The sequence below is a fragment of the Bombus affinis genome, chromosome 9 (assembly GCF_024516045.1).
Source record: "Bombus affinis isolate iyBomAffi1 chromosome 9, iyBomAffi1.2, whole genome shotgun sequence".
Taxonomy (NCBI): Eukaryota; Metazoa; Arthropoda; class Insecta; order Hymenoptera; family Apidae; genus Bombus; species Bombus affinis.
In genome coordinates this window covers 12,275,394-12,291,898 of record NC_066352.1, presented here as the reverse complement: position 1 = coordinate 12,291,898, position 16,505 = coordinate 12,275,394, and the positions used below count along the sequence as shown (strand labels likewise).

Below are 16,505 nucleotides of genomic sequence, written 5' to 3'. Positions count from 1 at the left end.
CGAAATAGGGGATCGACCAATTCGTGGCGTCGAATGGAATCGTAACGAAAATTTACGACTTTTGTTTCTTCGCGATCGCGTCTCTCCGCGAACGGTCGAACAATATATATTTAAGAAATTTAACATACTTAATGTGAAAAAGGTGTTTCAGTTATACCAAATAAAAGCATATAGTAAGTATTTTTTAACTATATTAAATATGTACATATATCTTAAGCCTTTAGAATTAAATAGATGTACATACAATAAATAAAATTAGTTACACGTTACAACATATCAGTCTATATTTAATACTATTCGTTCATTAACATTCTTGCGGTCCTCTCAATTTTGTTTGCTGATTCATCGTCTTTTGATAATTTACAAGCGTATCTGTGTCTAGCGCCGCAATCATCACTTTGATACGAGTATAATCTAGACGTTGTATTGTAAGATAATTTTAAACACCTAAATATACAATCACAGAATTATAAATATTTGAAAGTATCAAATATGTATTAAAACTACGATAAGTGTGATTAATCATTACTATTAATTAACAAAACTAATTAACAAATAAATTTACCTGCCATCACCAGGGACAGTTTGTTTAGTATTTTGGTAAACTGGTTTTGCACTACTAGCCCAAATCCAAAGAAGACCTGGATTCAATCCCCCTGTCCAAAAGGTTTTGCCTTTTAATTTAGAATTTGTTTGCAAGCCAGCTAACACATCGCGCTTTTCGTCTTCCGTGTCGAATTCCAACAGATAGCCGCCCATTCCTCGGCAAAGACTGGCCGATGACTTCCAGTCAAAATCACGATTACTAAAGTGATAGCAATTTTGACCAATTTTGGTATAATTAGTAGGGCAGGGCTCTGAAGAGGATAATGAATTTATAATGAAGAGAAAGAGTGAAAAAAACCTGAGCTCTTTTACACGATTGAACTAATATTATTAGCGAAATTCTATAAATTACAAGTTACCAGCATTGATAAATATCATTGCATAATATTAACAAGTTTGATAATAAGACAAGTGTTACAAGTAAATTGTACAAAATTACAAATTATTGAATTATTCTATTTGATGATAAATTATTAAAGAAAAAAATCTATAATTTGCAGCTGGTAATTTGTAATATTAATTAATATTATTATAAATTATTGTGCAAAAACACTGTAATTTACCTTTTTTATTGATGTTTCCGGAAATCACATAATACAGGAGTTCTTCCGCTCTTCTGAGACGACTTTCTAGAAAGTCCACTCTATAGACGAGCTTCTCTATCGCACCTAGATAAAACAGAGAATAATTTATATAATTTTTAAACGGATGGATAATAATTACATTAGTACTAAAATTTTACCAAGTAGATAGAGGTCGGTTTCAGAGACTTCTCGTTTGTTTGGCGTCGATATTTTACTTGTTATAGTTAGGCTTTTATCTCCTAGTTTCATCACCTTTGACATCCTTGTTAATTTCGAATCAGAAATAATCCAATTTTCTAGAATCTCGCTCCATAGTTCTGGTGGCTTGATTATCGAAACATTAGATGAATTTAGAGCAGATATCGAGTACAGATCGCCTAAAAATACATGAATAATTTTGTTAGGACATTTCTTCATTTATATAAATGATTTAGTTCTTCTCACATACCTGGAATTTCTATACCGAGGCACAGTTGAAAAATCATAAGGACAAACAGATTAAGAGACATTTTATGCTTCATAATAAACCTGAAAGTAGGGAACGAATTAAGAAAAATATGGATACGGAAATACTGATTGATGTTTTTATTTCGACTGTGAAGGCTATCTTCAACTTTCCTTAAGAAAGTTTAAGTAGCCGGGACGATTGACTACGTCATGCAAATCGTTTCTTGCTTAACGTATTTTAATTAATTTTTAATCGCTTACAATTAAATAGAAAATCGTATTTACATATTCTATAAACATTATATATAAATGATGACGGTGTGAACGATTATTTTCTTAAATGAATTATTATTAATAGCTTGCGGATATTTACTCAATTTTATATTTTTATGAACATAATTAAGGAAATAGAGACGAAATAAAAATTTGTTTGTCCTATGAAATATTATATTTAATATTAATACTAATATTAAATTATACATTTAATATTATACTAAGTATTTTTCTCATTGTATATTTTATTTATTTTTATATATTATATTCATCGTGTAGATTTTTACATTTCTAAGTAATTTTTCAAAAGTGCGTAAACATCCGCAGTTTAATCATTAACTACTAGAATTATTAATTTTTAATGTATACTTACATCTGTTATACGTATATATAAAAGATATATTAAAAAATAATATATTATATACACTAGAAAAAATGTAAGTAAAGGAAATTCACTTACGTAATGTCTGTAAAATGAAAACGACCTCTTAGTTATTATCATGCCACTCTTGTTTTCTCCTAAATGCTGTTCACCTGTTCGATCCGTTTCTGTTCAGAAGTCACGTAAAACTATCGAGAGCCGAGGCTCGTGCACTCTTCTGCGGGGCACTTTCTCTCTCCTCTTCGGAAGAGTGAGTCACTTTCTTCGTTTGATTTGGCTGTGTCCTCGTATTTTTGCGATGACTTCTTCCTCAAATTTTCCTTCTTCTTATTCATTTGCTTCTTATTCCAATCAAGTTGTAATTATCCACTAATTATCTCAATCGAATTTCGTCTTGCAGGTAAAAGTTAACTAGCTTTTTGTAAACCATATTGAATTTTGTAATCGTTAGAAATACCTATGGCTGATAAGGAATTATACAATGAAATATGAAACGAAAATATTCGAGGACTTTGACAAACTGCTACATAATGTATTTTTAAAAAATTATTAGATGTTAAGTATAAAATGTGGATTTTGAAGTATGATTTAGTTTTGAAATTTTTTTGGTTGCTTTTTACATACTTTTTAGGCAGAACCGCGAGGAACGCAGGATTTCTTCCAGATCGTCCTACTGACACGGTTTTTCGCGTGAAACGGAACTTTGTCCTTTTCTTAACTTGGCCTCCGTTATTCGAACGTCTTTCGCAGAGAAAAATTTTCCTCTGCTAAGTTTAATTTATTTAGAAAATTTCCTGTGTCGCTCTTGGTCGGATTAAATGTAAATTAAAGGTATTAGTATCGTTAGAACATCAGAAAATCTGTTAACGTTTGCATTTCTTTAATAAAATAACTATAAGTAAAGAACGTACTTGCATTATCGTTTAATGCAACTCGTCTGTAACTATATAGTATAATTCTCTATACATTTTGTATATACATTCTATTTGAATTGATTCGATATCCGGCAATTGTATAGCGCATTTTAATAGTGTCTATTTATAAAGGAATTATTTATCGAAGTGGTCTATTAGTAATTTTTTCGTTTGACAGACGATGAAGTAATTGAAACCATTTTATTTCTCAGTCTTTCATTTTTCGCGTGATTAAAAATACACGGTGAGATTAAGTCGTTCGTTTCCGACCTGACTGTTTCTGGACATTGTTTCTGCCGCAACTTCTACGCTATCCACTGTCTAAAAAAAGAGAGAGAAAATATTATTACACGTAATAATTTCGTACTTGGAGAAATTTAGTTATTTTTTGTTATCTTCTTCTTATGTTCTAGCATCTACCGATGTTTTTATTTGTAACAAATCAGATTAATTGTGTTCTACGTAAAATGTATTCATTGAAATATCTAAATATTTATTATAATAAAAGATACGATACCCTATCGTCATCGTCCCACGATAATTTTTTGACTCTCTGTGAAACGGAGCAAGCTGGCCACGCAGGTACCAAAGAATCTGGGAGATCTCCGGAATAATTGGAAGATTTGCAAGAGTCAGCATTTAGATTAGTTTTTAAACTTAAGTCGTTCATGTTCTGAACTAAACCGCCTATATTGGGTATGTTGGACGTTGCTGATAAACCTGGAGGATTTGGAGCTGGGGCCACCTTATGTCTTGCGTAAAGAGGCAGTTGCCTAGCCGATGTTACACCTAATTTACGTAAATAAATAATAATTGTATGAGAATAGAAATTTATAAGAATTTTAAAATGAAGCGAATTTAAAACAGGCGCGCCGCTAATTAATAAGTTAATAGGCTAATATATTCTTTTTTAATTATAAATTTTAATAGTATTCCGAGTAATGCTTAATTCATTGCTTCGAATTACTTTTAATAGTGGCATTGTAGTTCCTCGCTGCAAAAACCGGATTCTCGACGTCATTGTTATCATTCTTGACTTCTCGAGATTCACTGTTGTTACTGTCGTCTACGATCTCTTGATCAACATGATCATCTTCCTCTAGGTCGTCTCCAGTATCAGCCTCTTCGTCGTTTTCATCGATATTGCGCGCGTTCTCGATTCGATTTCCTCTTCGAGGTACTTCCAAGGCATCTTGAAGCATATTTGCTCCGAGTACTTGAGGAGTCGGGCTCAGAGCAGAGGGAACTGGCGATTTTTCTCTGTAGCCAGTTCCTACTGAACTTACTGAGCCACTGGCTTTTGGCCTTTTACTGCAACACGTTGTAAGGATTTAAAAATCTAGAATCACGCGTATCGTTAGTTTAAGAATACTGTTCGTCGATATATACAACTTCTTTTATATATAAAAATGTAGAAATAATCATCAGTTTATAGTTTTCTTCTTTAAATTGAATGTCTATAGGTTGACGTGGAAAATAATTCTTAATAACCGAAGAGAATATTTAATAAACATTTTAGAGAATGTCCTATGAGAACGTCCTGTTATGGTTGGGGAAAATATTAAAGGAAAGAAATAAGATAATCTTCCAAGTGATCAGCTTTACTTACTTTTTATATATGTACAAAATTAAAACAAGTATTATAACACCAAGTAGACCCAAGACAGCGCCAAAAACAGCAACCAGGAGAACACTGCTGCCCAACCAAGCAGGTGCAGCTCTCGCAGCAATTGGCAACGAGCCACTATTTGGTATGTGCACGATCACTGGGATCATACTAGACCTTTAGAGAAAAAAATTCAAATAATTATACGAATTATATCGTATCAAATCGTAAATATATTTATTTTATTCTACCAACCTAGGGGGACGACCAGAATCAGAGGCAACAGCCACTAACCTGGCCAAAGTACCATTAATGGTTGTTGCTGATCTGAGAATTAATTCTCCATTATCACGTATCTCGAAGGACCTGTATGATCATTCACTATTTATTATTGTTGTAAAATTGAAATAAGTTTTGCTTTTTATTTGAAAATTAATGTTTATCATACCTTGCATCTGGACCTCTAAGAGATAGACTAACTTTGTCGTCTCTGTCACCATCAGCAGCTTCCAATTTTCCTAAGAATCATATAATTAAAGAAAAATGTATATATATAAATGAAGATGTAAATTAAAATTACTATTATTGTATATATATATTAGTTAAAATGTCAACTCACCGACGATGGATCCTTCTCTCAAAGTTGCGGCGTGAAATTCGTACCTGGGATGACGAAACCTGGGTTCCCATTCATTTACATCCTCAACAGAAACATTGACGCGTGAGGTGTCGTTCTGTAATATCATATTTAAATAGTATTGATATTTAATAATAAATTTAATAATAAAAGTTGAAAATAATTAATAATAAATATTGTATTACCAATCTCGATTGAAGCTATCGTATTTAAATATTGTGACATATACGTATATTCATTTACAAGGATATTCTAATATTAAAAGTCGAGTTTTATTTTAACGATTAAATTGTTGAAAACGTACATGATGGCCGTCAGTGACACGAACCAAAAAACTATGCTGGACCCTCCTCTCGTAATCGAGAGTGCCTTTTAAAATCAATTCACCGGAATTAGTGATGGAGAATCTTTCCAGATCTTCAATCGCTCCCACAAGCCAGAATCTTAAATTCTAAAAGCAGAGAAATGACTTACATTTGCGTTATGGGTATAATAAATTCCCGTGTCTGATTCTGACTTACTGAATCTACTTTATTCACTCCTGTCGTTAATAAAACGCTTCCTGGAGGGGTATTTTCTGGAATACTAGTTTGATGATCCTTTCGTATGAATCTCACTGGTAATCTGCCACCTAATTAATATCATTTCCATTTAATCGTTTTATTTTCACAACGACGAGATGGGCCACGCGATTCTAGATCTGTTCCCTATCAGAGTTTGAAATCTTAAGAATAGATTAAGAAATCACCTACCAGCAGTGGGTTCCACGTTCCAATCCGATTCTCGAGAAACGACTATAGTGGAAAGAGCATATTTATCTGGATTGTCTATCTGCGTAGCCTGTAATTATTCAGAAGATAAATAAGAAATTACTAAGTATCAATAAATAGAAATAACAAGTAATTAGTAACAGATTTACATATACGGCAGATATTTATAACACTTTATTAATTAATTTCTACTGTCACAATGCTTGCCTTCGCCACGATAGTTGCTGGTGATAAAAGTTCATGCTCGTATAATGGTCGTGTTATGGCGACTTCAGCCGTTTCCGGATTCAGTGTGAGGAACGGTAGAATTCCTCCTTGAATCGTATATTGAACCGGAGCATTAATTCCTACATCCTGATCTACCGCTTTTATTGGCGCTGGATCAACTTTCAGTATCCTTCTCTGAAAGAGTGAATCATGTATTATTTCATATTATTTTGAATCGCTTACTTTCCATCGTACCTTTACTTCTTTTAATTTATAATGCATTAACAATTCAGTGGAAAAGTACAATATTGCGTATACGTAACATCGACTTGTTAAAAAATGTTCAATTATCACCAAAATTACCGTTTTAATATTTCGAGGGATGAGAATTTTGTATTGGTCATTTTGGAAGGCAGGATTTTGGTCATCCGCGTCGATAACATTAACATAGAGGGTTGTAGTTGATGATTTGGGCGGATTACCCTGGTCCTGTGAGTAAAAAAAAACATTAAAGCGCATTAACAGAGTTTTTAGAGAATTAATGTTTTCATTTAAGGAATTGTTGCTTACCTGTGCACGGATATCAACGGAAAAATTGGCAAGAGTTTCATAATCTAGCGGTTTCCTTAGAACTAGGGTGCCTTCTAAAGCATTCACGAACACGAAGTAATCCTACAAAAATTCGTTAAAATTTCTTTTATGTAAAACAAAAGAATAAGATATAACAGAAGGGAATTAAAAAATTACCGAATGCGGTCCAGGCAAAACGGCATACTGTACAGTAGAAAATGGCCCTGGTTGATCAGCATCCACGGCTCTCACACCTTGAAGAACTCTCGTACCAACTACCGTGACCTAAATGTCGAAAATTGTCGTCAATAAATAAAAAAAGAAAATATTCCTTCTGAATGAAAGAAAATTTCTGTTTGTCAAACATATCTAATTTCTCACCTCAGAGATATTTAGAACGTAAGGCGCATTTACAAATTGAGGCGCATTATCATTGGCATCAGTCACGCGAATATTGACTGGTATCACGAAACCCTGCAACAAATGCGAGTAATTAGAACAACTATGTTCCTTAAAATGTTAATTATGTATGTAGAGTAAAGAGGATATGTTAAACCTACAGGATCTAATGTATGTTTCCGTTCGCAAATTACGTTCACGTAAACGCTGGCAGGTCCATCGATGCCTTCTTTATCTAGTGGCCTGATAAGAGTTAGATTCTTCGAATACGCTGAGAACGTTACTGGACTATCGTGCTCCTGGAGTCTGAGTTCGATGTCACCCTGTGGTCCAGGATCACCCAGCACTCCGAGTACACCCACGGTGTCACCGACCGGCAAATCTTCACTGACGAAGAGATGTGCGGCGGTGGCACCGTTTTCCAGAAAACATCTCGCATCACGGATCACTATATTTAAATAAATACCATGTTAATTCGATTAATTGTACTGGACCATCATAAAGAAAATGAATCAGAAATTTGTATGGATATTAAATTTAATTTAAGCAAACAGAAGGATAGAATTTTTAGTGTGGATTACGAATCCGCGTACACATACACATATTAATTACATACTAAAGTAATTCGATTATTTACAAATTTTTGTACATGTAAATTTCCTTGAAATTGCCAAATGTTGTAAATTATATATGTGTTTATATTCATGATGTATCAATTTTTATATTAATTATATATTGAATTTTAATAATATGCGATACGTTGGAAGATATTAACAGGAAGAGAAGGATTCTTGCAAAGCGGAAGTGATATGTAAAATATAGCGACAACTGGGGACAGGTTCTACCATATTGAGAGTTAACATGCATTTCTTTAGCTGCTTCGAACGAAGAACGATCATGTTCCTTTGATCCATATACGGCTATTGTGTGGTTTTCGGGTTTCCGGGCTTTTTAAAGAAGCGGCCTACCGCTGGTCTTCCTACCGATAGGTTTTTCGTCGTCGTAATTTATTAAAAAGACAGTTGTAAAGGTAAAAGATTTAAATTTAAAAAGATTGTAAGAAAAATTATATAAGGAGACTCGTTGTATAAATATTTAAATTGTAGGGTATCTAAAAATTACATTTGAGTAATTAGTTTATTAAAAGAGTAATTATAAATAAAAGAATTGGAAGAATGTTCACAGATATTTAAATTACAGAGTATTTATAAATGAAACTTTTAATCCTTAGTTAACTCTAACTGTTTTCGTAATTAAATGTAAAGAAGTTCTCTGGTTGGAACAGAACGATTTAATTTCCTCGCTTTTGTCGAGTAAAAGGAAAAGAAGAATTTCTGTAGTAGCCATTTGAAAAGTAAAAAACGATCAAGATAACCGTTCGTAATAAGATCGAGACGGTCAGTGTAAAGCGATCATTGCCTCTAATTCGTTGTGCATCAAAGCCCCTGTTATCCGTTATTTTTCCAACTTAGCTGTATTATGCGTGATGCTTTTCTATTTTCCGAAATAACCACACGACCAGTCGATAACTAGATCTCTTAAATGAACCCTTTAAAAGGGAACAGAAAAGCTATAATGTTCCTCTTATACAAGATAATACGATCCACCCTGACTCTATAAAAATCTTACGATATTCGATTTAGTAGAATCAACATGTAAGTTCTGTTTTATTCTATCTATCAACATTCGAATATCAATGAACTACAGTTGTTTTATTCTCGATCAAAGCACCGTAACATGTCATAGTAGAAACCTACATTTCGATGGTCAACTTGGATGGTGTGATCGTGTCTATCGTCTATACATTTGGTATATGTGGCCGTCCACATTTGCAAATGTTTTGCACGGATAAAAAGCCGAATTAATACATAGTAATAAGTGGAAATATGTGAGTGCTACGAAAAATATGTGTATATAGAAGTCATTTAACAGGAGCGCGTGCACGAGGAATTGGACGTGTGCGCTCCCTTGGAGCGGAGTTCCGCCTGCTGCCAGCTCACGGCGTATCGACGACGATGCAACGTTCCGGCGTTGCCTTTCGTAATCTTTTTCCCTTTTCAGTCAGAGACTTTTCCAGAAGAAAACCATAGTATTGCTTCTGACACGACGAAGGGAGTATATAGGATTTTTATGGTTTAAAAACATTGCGTTCAAAGTTAAGGATTTACGAAATTGTTTGTCGTAATACACAAAGCTTCAAAAAATTGATAGAGAAGCTAATTTTGTATCTTGTAAAAGAAAAAATTAGTGTTAGGGAAGAAAGAAATATTTCCTTTTACAATTATCCCAATAATTAAAATCCAATAACTCCTTTTTAATAATTCCAATATTTCTTTTTGTATACGAGCAATAGCAAATAATTTTTCTGTGTTAAATTAGAAATCAATTCCTTCGACATCATTACCGACACGCGTCAATTGTCGAACTAGTAAATCGGAACGAATTACTTTATTGCGACTGTTTATCGTTCTATTACGCGCTGGATAAGAAAAGCAGAAAAATAAAACGAGTTCGCACGATTATGCGAGGGGAAAAAGTAAACGCCCGTTTAAGCGTTGTCTCAACAAACTTCCTGGCTGTCGAGATAACAACGAATTGTCATGTAAATGAGAGACAATGATTGCACGATGGAACGTATCAACCTTCTCTACAAGCCACTGATTGTAAGAACATACTGTAAACTTGTACATGGTTGTAACTAGGAAAAACTCACGTATATCATCGTTAATTGTACCCAATTGTACAAGATAAGGTTCAGTCATGGTACAAATAAACGGCTGTTTCTACGAAGAAATTAATTAAACGTGTTCCTATGCTTACCATTCCAACGAATGCTCTTCGGTTACCTATTGCTGATTCGCAAGTTTTAATTGAATCTGGTTATTCCGGTCGATAAAAACGAATCGAATTATAAAGTTAAGAGCGTAACAAGACGGAGTTTCGAAAGTATCGCTGGTTCTCTTTTATTACGGCCTAATTACCATGCGCGTAAAATGGTCGGCAATTTCTACGAATGTCCATCGAGGAAGGGAAACGGAGACATTAAAACTAGGATATCTCGATTGTCGCAATGCAACGGCTTTCTAAGTCATTCGATCCTTATCCACGACTGGACATGTCGCGAGAATCGTCGAAGGGAAACGAACAGGCTTGTTGCGGACAAGCGATGTAACGCGTCGTTACGTCCTCGCACTAGTGACATTTTTTGATTGGACAAATTTCTACTTGCAATAGACGAATCGTACGTTCGTGTGGATTTCCTCGTTGGATCTGCCAAATTTTTATTTTCGATGTAGAAATTCTACATTTGTCTGGATTTCGTCATTGGAAATACGAGGCACGGCGTGGACAAGCAACGCGATATTGTTGTCATTTCTCGCGCGTGACGCTATGTGATTCGAGAGGTTTGTATTTCTAATGATGTAATGCAACGCGAGGAAAATAAGTATTCGCGAGAAAATAAGTAAGAATAAAAGTATTAATTATTATAAAATAAAAAATAGTTTACATAGAAACTCGTTCACGAAGTAAGACAGCAGAAGAAGAAAGAAAAGCTTGACAAATCATTAGGAAGTTGAGCTACAAAGAACTAGTACGTACATGTACATATTCAATCTCATAATGATAAAAATCTCATTTAATTTGGGATGGAATTCAAACAAATGGAATTCTATCGTACCGTTGAAACGCACGAGGAATGCACGCGCTACAAAACTCGTTCATTTGCATCGAATTTCAGAAATATAAAATCTATCGAATCGCATAGTGTGATCACTGCACACAAGTCGTAGAAATATTGACTCGTTCGTTAGCAGCAGTTCTAAAATCGAGAACATTCGTATACGTCGAATTCAAACAGTCCAGTTTCCTTTTGCAACCGCAATTCCTTCGCGTTCGCACGCGATCAACCGTGTGATGAAACGGAAGACGGTGCGGCGCGATTAAGGTCGCGACCAAAATGGAAAGAGGAAGAAGGTAGACGGCGGACGAATTGTGGAACAGAAGGGACGAAAGGGGCGAAAGCAGGTGGCGTGAGAAAAGTCAAAAGAAGACCCACATTGTCCGGTGTGTAAATGCAACGTGCAAAAGAGGATAGGCAGGATCTTCAGAATGTTGTGTTTCATGGCGATCCAAGGACATCCTTCACCGATCCAGGCAACGGCCGATGCATCTGCAAATTGATGCAAAATTTATGATTACGCGTTGCACATTGCAAATAAGTGTACAAACAGCTTGAAAGTTAGACAGCGTACCTTGTAATCGAAGACTGTATTCAAAATTTGCTACTTGAGTGAATCATGATATTGTAATGTTGAAATATAATAGTAGTAAATGGAGATAGATCACTCGAAACCTCGAAACCTCGAAACCCCGAAACCTCGAAATTTCGGAAAGCATTCAGAAAATAGTACGAAATGTTTCTCGAACTACAAGTCAATAGTAGTTTGTATAAACAGTCTATGAGAATATTGAAACGAAGATAAATTTATTTCTATTTGAGTAATGATAATCTAGTGGAATTTATATTTAGACTTCAGATCCGTTTCAATCGGAACGATTCCACCGATCTCTTATTAGCGTTTGGATCGAGGAAAAATAATGTGATTTTGTGAACAACATTTGTTGAAATTGTGGTTGCTGAAAAGATAGATACTCCATAGAAAAAAGAGAAGAAAAGCATATGAACTTTCGGAAGCTTCGAGAACTGCGAGATCTCACAAAGTTTCAGATTCGAGTTTCACGAGTCTAAAAATCAGATTTCGACCCACCTCTAGTGATAACCACGTTGTCATACAGCTACTCGAGGCCACTTATAGCAATTTAGAATCGCTAACGTGACATAGTCGATGTGATGGTGGTCACTTATGACAATCGTTGTTTACACATTCGTATTTGCTTTTAACTAGCCATGACCATTTACAGTTACTTGTAACCATTTGTAGTTAATCACAATTAAAATCATATGTAGTTACTTATACTATAATTAGTCATAATTGTTTCTAATTATAGTCATTTGTAATCATTCATTTATAGCAGCGTTTAGCTACTCATATGAGACACAACTACGTATTATGAGAAGCTCAGCGGAAAAGGTGACTGTCGTTCGTAGTCAATCATAGTAATTCGATATAATTACATACAATCTTTAGAATATATAGTCGTATTTAGTTATTTTTACTAATCTAGCTTGCAGCTATTTATCATATTATCATCAGATGTTAACACCTTTCGTGGAAATTATTTTCATACGAATACTTCGAAGTAATTCCTGTAAGCATGCTTCAGGCGTAGCTCTACGAACGGTGCATTTTGGAGAATTTGCATAATTCTTCGTAAAATAAATACGGAGAAATATTTGCGTCTTTTCATATATTTCCCTGTCATTTTGATTTTCTTTGACACGAATTTCATATCTGATCGTCATCGATAGTTCTAACGTTATTGAAGATTCGCTTCGCGTAAGTGGCGTGACTATGGACGATCTCCTACAAACGAAAAGCGAGCGCAAACATTTGTCTGATCGATGTTGGATCCACGGAGTGGCGGATCGGAAAGACACAAAGAAAAAAGAAATAAAAAAAGAAACGACCATGTGCATTCGCAACTGGAGAACATAACGCGTGGTTAGAAAGCATGCGAAGAAACTGCTTTATTACGTGAAACCTAGATACGTGGAACGACATTAGCATCGCGAGTGGGGGTGGCGAGAGCGATAGTTTGTCGATCCTGCGTGTTCGAAACCAAAGAAGGGCAAAGTGAATCGAATCGCGGAGGTAAAAGTAGGCTCGTGATTGCAAAAAGTTCACGGCAGCTTGAGAATCGCGATTACCGCTTCCTCGATTCGACAATTTTTTTTCCTCGCCTTATTTCGGCGCAGTCTCCTTATACTGAACTATTTCGAAACACGAATAACAATTAAACAGGAAGCTAAATACCTTGTAACAAACATGACCTGTAAAAACAATTTATCTTTATGTTCTTTTCCATAAATAGTTACAGGATCATCGATCAGTTTAAAGAATTGGAATACATCGCTTGAAAAAGTTCTAGTCATCAATACTGAACGATAATAAAACGAGAAGCTCAGTATTTTGCACGAGACACGGTCCATCAAATTGTCAATCTCTCTAGAGATTAATTTTAACGTTTTCACTCGTTTAATTTCAGAATCACATAATCAAAACACTCAAAGAATCAATATCGAAAAGATTCTAGTCATTCATAACGAGCAACGATTAAACGAAGTGATAATTAGTTTACACGAAACGCGATCTTAAGATTTTGTCAATCTATCTAAAAGTTTATCTTTGAAAACTGAGTTACCTACGAAACGTTTACCAATAATTCATTCGCGATATTTTAAGATCCTTCACAATCAGTAATTACAGAATCATCGATCAGAACCTCCGAGAAATTGAAATCCATTGGTTAAGAGAATTATGGTCATCGTGGCGAGTCGAGGTAATCGACGTATCTCCGCTTAAGCCGGCAATTACGTCTCCTATCGGTTGGAACAAAGCGGTAAAAGCAATTCTTCGGCAGAGTAAGCGGAAATAATCCTTGAAATCGAAGGAAAAATGGATCCGCGGTAGGGCCAAATGATTTATACGGTATACACAAGCCGGATACGACGGTTATGTGGGCCACGGTACTCCTCAAATTCACCGACCGTAACCTGAAACGCACTGCCATGGGCAACCGGCGTAAAGTCCTCCCTCCTGTTCACGATCCGCGATGCCACCGATTCGATGCTAGCCGCTAACTCAAGCAACAGCTCGATGAATCACTGTACTGTTGTTCTGTCTGTGCTTCTAAGTATATACTCTTGACACGGCCACTTTCACGATCGAAAGTACGGAAACGTATCTATTTTTTTGGATAGGCAAAACGAGTGGAACATCAATCTGTAATTAAGCAGTATTCAAATTTTGACGAGACGTAGTATATTGGGATGAATTTAAATAGCAGAAATATTTCGTCTCGTTTAGGTTATTCTATTGCGCGTATAAAATATTATTTTTTTTAATTTAGCGATTATCTATTCTGCTTTATTTAATTAAAATAGCTTATCTTTTATTTAGAAACTACAGAATAGTTTTATTATTCTCCTTATCCTACTTTTGTTTCTCTTCGTCCAGTTTAAGAATGTTTAGCCGTCGTTTAACACAGGTTGCACGATATAACTTTATTGGAAAGATAAAGGCACAGGAAATATCAAATATTTCAATACATCTTAAAAAATGAAAGAGCGTTAGGCACGATATTTTAATTAAGGGGATACATCAGGTTACTGCGTATAAAATATATTCCTTTCTAAATGTGAATTTTGCGGAGACTTTATCCTATCCTTGGTTATCAACCAGAAAAGAAACGTTCTGCAAATTACGTACATTTAATGTTAAAAAGATCGATCATAAAAGTATACGTATAAGCAACATTTCATATGCATGGATCGAATAGATATTGTTGACCCATATAATTAGCGCTTTGTATTGGAAACAATCGAGCAATTAGTCTAACTTTCGAGCTGCTTCATCATCCACACTCTCTGCATAAGATCCAACCACTTACCACAAGAATCCTATTAGACGATCAGAATCAGCAGTGGCACTATTTCACTCTCTACCACTCAAACTTCCAGTTCCGTCTCGCTTATTTCGCGTATCAACGATCGGCAGCGAGCATTCCTCTCAAATCATCATCGTTCTTCACTAACAATTCACTATAGTCAACATAACGTTTTGAAAAATGATACTTTCAACCCCTCTCGCAATCATTTCATCACAGACTAAAGCTTTTCGGTAACATCGCGAAGAAAACACCGTCAGCGTCGCGTCGTCTTCTTCAAACAATTGTTATGGCTTACGTTACATGTGAATTAAACAAAAAATATTAACTACATATCACGTGTGAATTTTTCAAAAATACACCACGGACAAATATGCGTAAATAAATATCGAAGGAATAATCTCCGAGTTCTTTCACTCTGTTTCTTCCTATTTCTTCGATTTTCACGTTTGAAGAGCCGTAAATTGGACTCTGCTGCTTTCGATATTTATTTTCCCAGATATCGTAGATTCTTTGAATATTTGTTTCAATATTGATTTTCCTACATGTACTATATGTTTTTTAAATATTAACTTGAATAGTAACAGAGGATGCTTTAAAACTAGCACCTGTTCGCTTTCGACCGGCAGAACTCGCTACTACGAAACATGGACGAGCAAAGAGACGCGGTAGACCGGCACTCGGGAAGTTGGTTCTCCATTGTTAGGAAGGGGGAATCGACGACCAACCGAGCGCCTTCCTGGCCCTGCTTCGAACAGGTGTTTACTTTCGTTGGCAGGAAATTGGACGACTACGTGTCTGCCATTGCACATGCAACTGCTCCTTCTCTTTCCTTCTTCTGGTTTACGTGAAAGCCGAAAATTTTGTGTCTGGGAAAACGATGGAACGATTCGAACGGTGACTGTTTATGGGGCACGGCCCATTGTTCTGCCATTTCTGTACAGTATATGTACTTTTAATTGTACCGTTGAATGTTTCTAGGGAAGGGATAATTGTGTCTCGTTTGGTTTCAGTGTGTGTGTGCCATGGAAATTGTTGTGAATAGGGTTGACGATGAAAGGGATGAAGAAGGGATGGACGTCTTAAATATTGTCAAAGTGCAGAAAATTCATTGGATTCTTGAAAATACGTGATGTACGTATCTAAGTAAGTGGTAAACTTTTAGTGAATGGAAAAATATTCAAGTTACATAAAAGTAGAATATGTAAAGTAGAGAATTAATACACGTATACCTAATCGATTACAAGATAAAGCTGGTTGTATGCAAGAATTTACATATTCGTTGAATTTTATATGCGGCCCCGGACGATGGACTTTTAGTGAATGGAAAAAATATTTATTAGGTAAAAGTAGAGTAGTTGGTTAGAGGATAAAGTTGGCTGTATGCAAGATTTTATAGAGAGGAATTTATCGTGAGGTGATTGAGAAGGCGTTGAGCTTCACGCGATCGCGTGTTGAAGAGTGTTCGATGAATGCACGAAACGTCGATATCTGTTTCATGAAATTTTTGAGTAATATCTTAGGCGGATCTTCTTGCCCGA

At 35.3% G+C, this 16,505-nt stretch overlaps 2 protein-coding genes across 4 annotated transcripts; both read right to left on the bottom strand.

Moving 5' to 3' along the window:
- Window positions 1–35: 35 nt before the first annotated feature.
- LOC126920637 (C-type lectin domain family 12 member B) lies at window positions 36–2,724 on the bottom strand. 2 transcript variants are annotated; one of them, XM_050731292.1, is made up of 6 exons: window positions 2,371–2,724; window positions 1,639–1,718; window positions 1,349–1,567; window positions 1,170–1,274; window positions 566–857; window positions 36–447 (listed from the first exon to the last, which is right to left on the bottom strand). In XM_050731292.1, the coding sequence occupies exons 2-6, from the start codon at window positions 1,709–1,711 to the stop codon at window positions 294–296; spliced, it is 843 nt and encodes a 280-aa protein (XP_050587249.1). In that variant the 5' UTR covers window positions 1,712–1,718; window positions 2,371–2,724; the 3' UTR covers window positions 36–293. The 2 variants fall into 2 exon arrangements, with proteins under 2 accessions (XP_050587249.1, XP_050587250.1); XM_050731293.1 differs by lacking the exon at window positions 2,371–2,724 and having other exon boundaries at window positions 1,639–1,986.
- A 427-nt stretch (window positions 2,725–3,151) lies between these two features.
- Window positions 3,152–16,390, bottom strand: LOC126920633 (protocadherin-like wing polarity protein stan). 2 transcript variants are annotated; one of them, XM_050731283.1, is made up of 18 exons: window positions 14,968–16,390; window positions 11,453–11,566; window positions 7,557–7,843; window positions 7,378–7,470; window positions 7,174–7,281; window positions 6,997–7,098; window positions 6,790–6,915; window positions 6,427–6,621; window positions 6,202–6,289; window positions 5,971–6,080; window positions 5,754–5,900; window positions 5,432–5,546; window positions 5,261–5,330; window positions 5,068–5,178; window positions 4,816–4,989; window positions 4,174–4,517; window positions 3,724–3,995; window positions 3,152–3,527 (listed from the first exon to the last, which is right to left on the bottom strand). In XM_050731283.1, exons 2-18 carry the CDS (start codon window positions 11,517–11,519, stop codon window positions 3,438–3,440), a joined length of 2,499 nt encoding a protein of 832 aa, XP_050587240.1. In that variant the 5' UTR covers window positions 11,520–11,566; window positions 14,968–16,390; the 3' UTR covers window positions 3,152–3,437. The 2 variants fall into 2 exon arrangements, with proteins under 2 accessions (XP_050587240.1, XP_050587241.1); XM_050731284.1 differs by lacking the exon at window positions 14,968–16,390 and adding an exon at window positions 12,165–13,660.
- Between the last annotated feature and the right edge of the window lie 115 nt (window positions 16,391–16,505).

Excerpts from the sequence above, each read along its gene's own strand:
- LOC126920637 (XM_050731292.1), bottom strand. The coding sequence starts at position 1,711 with ATGAAGCATAAAATGTCTCTTAATCTGTTTGTCCTTATGATTTTTCAA. Across the intron at positions 1,568-1,638 it reads CCTCGGTATAGAAATTCCAG|GCGATCTGTACTCGATATCT; the intron begins GTATGTGAGAAG and ends ATGTATTTTTAG. Across the intron at positions 448-565 it reads ACTGTCCCTGGTGATGGCAG|GTGTTTAAAATTATCTTACA; the intron begins GTAAATTTATTT and ends TTGTATATTTAG.
- LOC126920633 (XM_050731283.1), bottom strand. The coding sequence starts at position 11,519 with ATGAAACACAACATTCTGAAGATCCTGCCTATCCTCTTTTGCACGTTG. Across the intron at positions 7,844-11,452 it reads GCATTTACACACCGGACAAT|TGATCCGTGATGCGAGATGT; the intron begins GTGGGTCTTCTT and ends ATTTAAATATAG. Across the intron at positions 6,081-6,201 it reads GAACGTGGAACCCACTGCTG|GTGGCAGATTACCAGTGAGA; the intron begins GTAGGTGATTTC and ends GATATTAATTAG.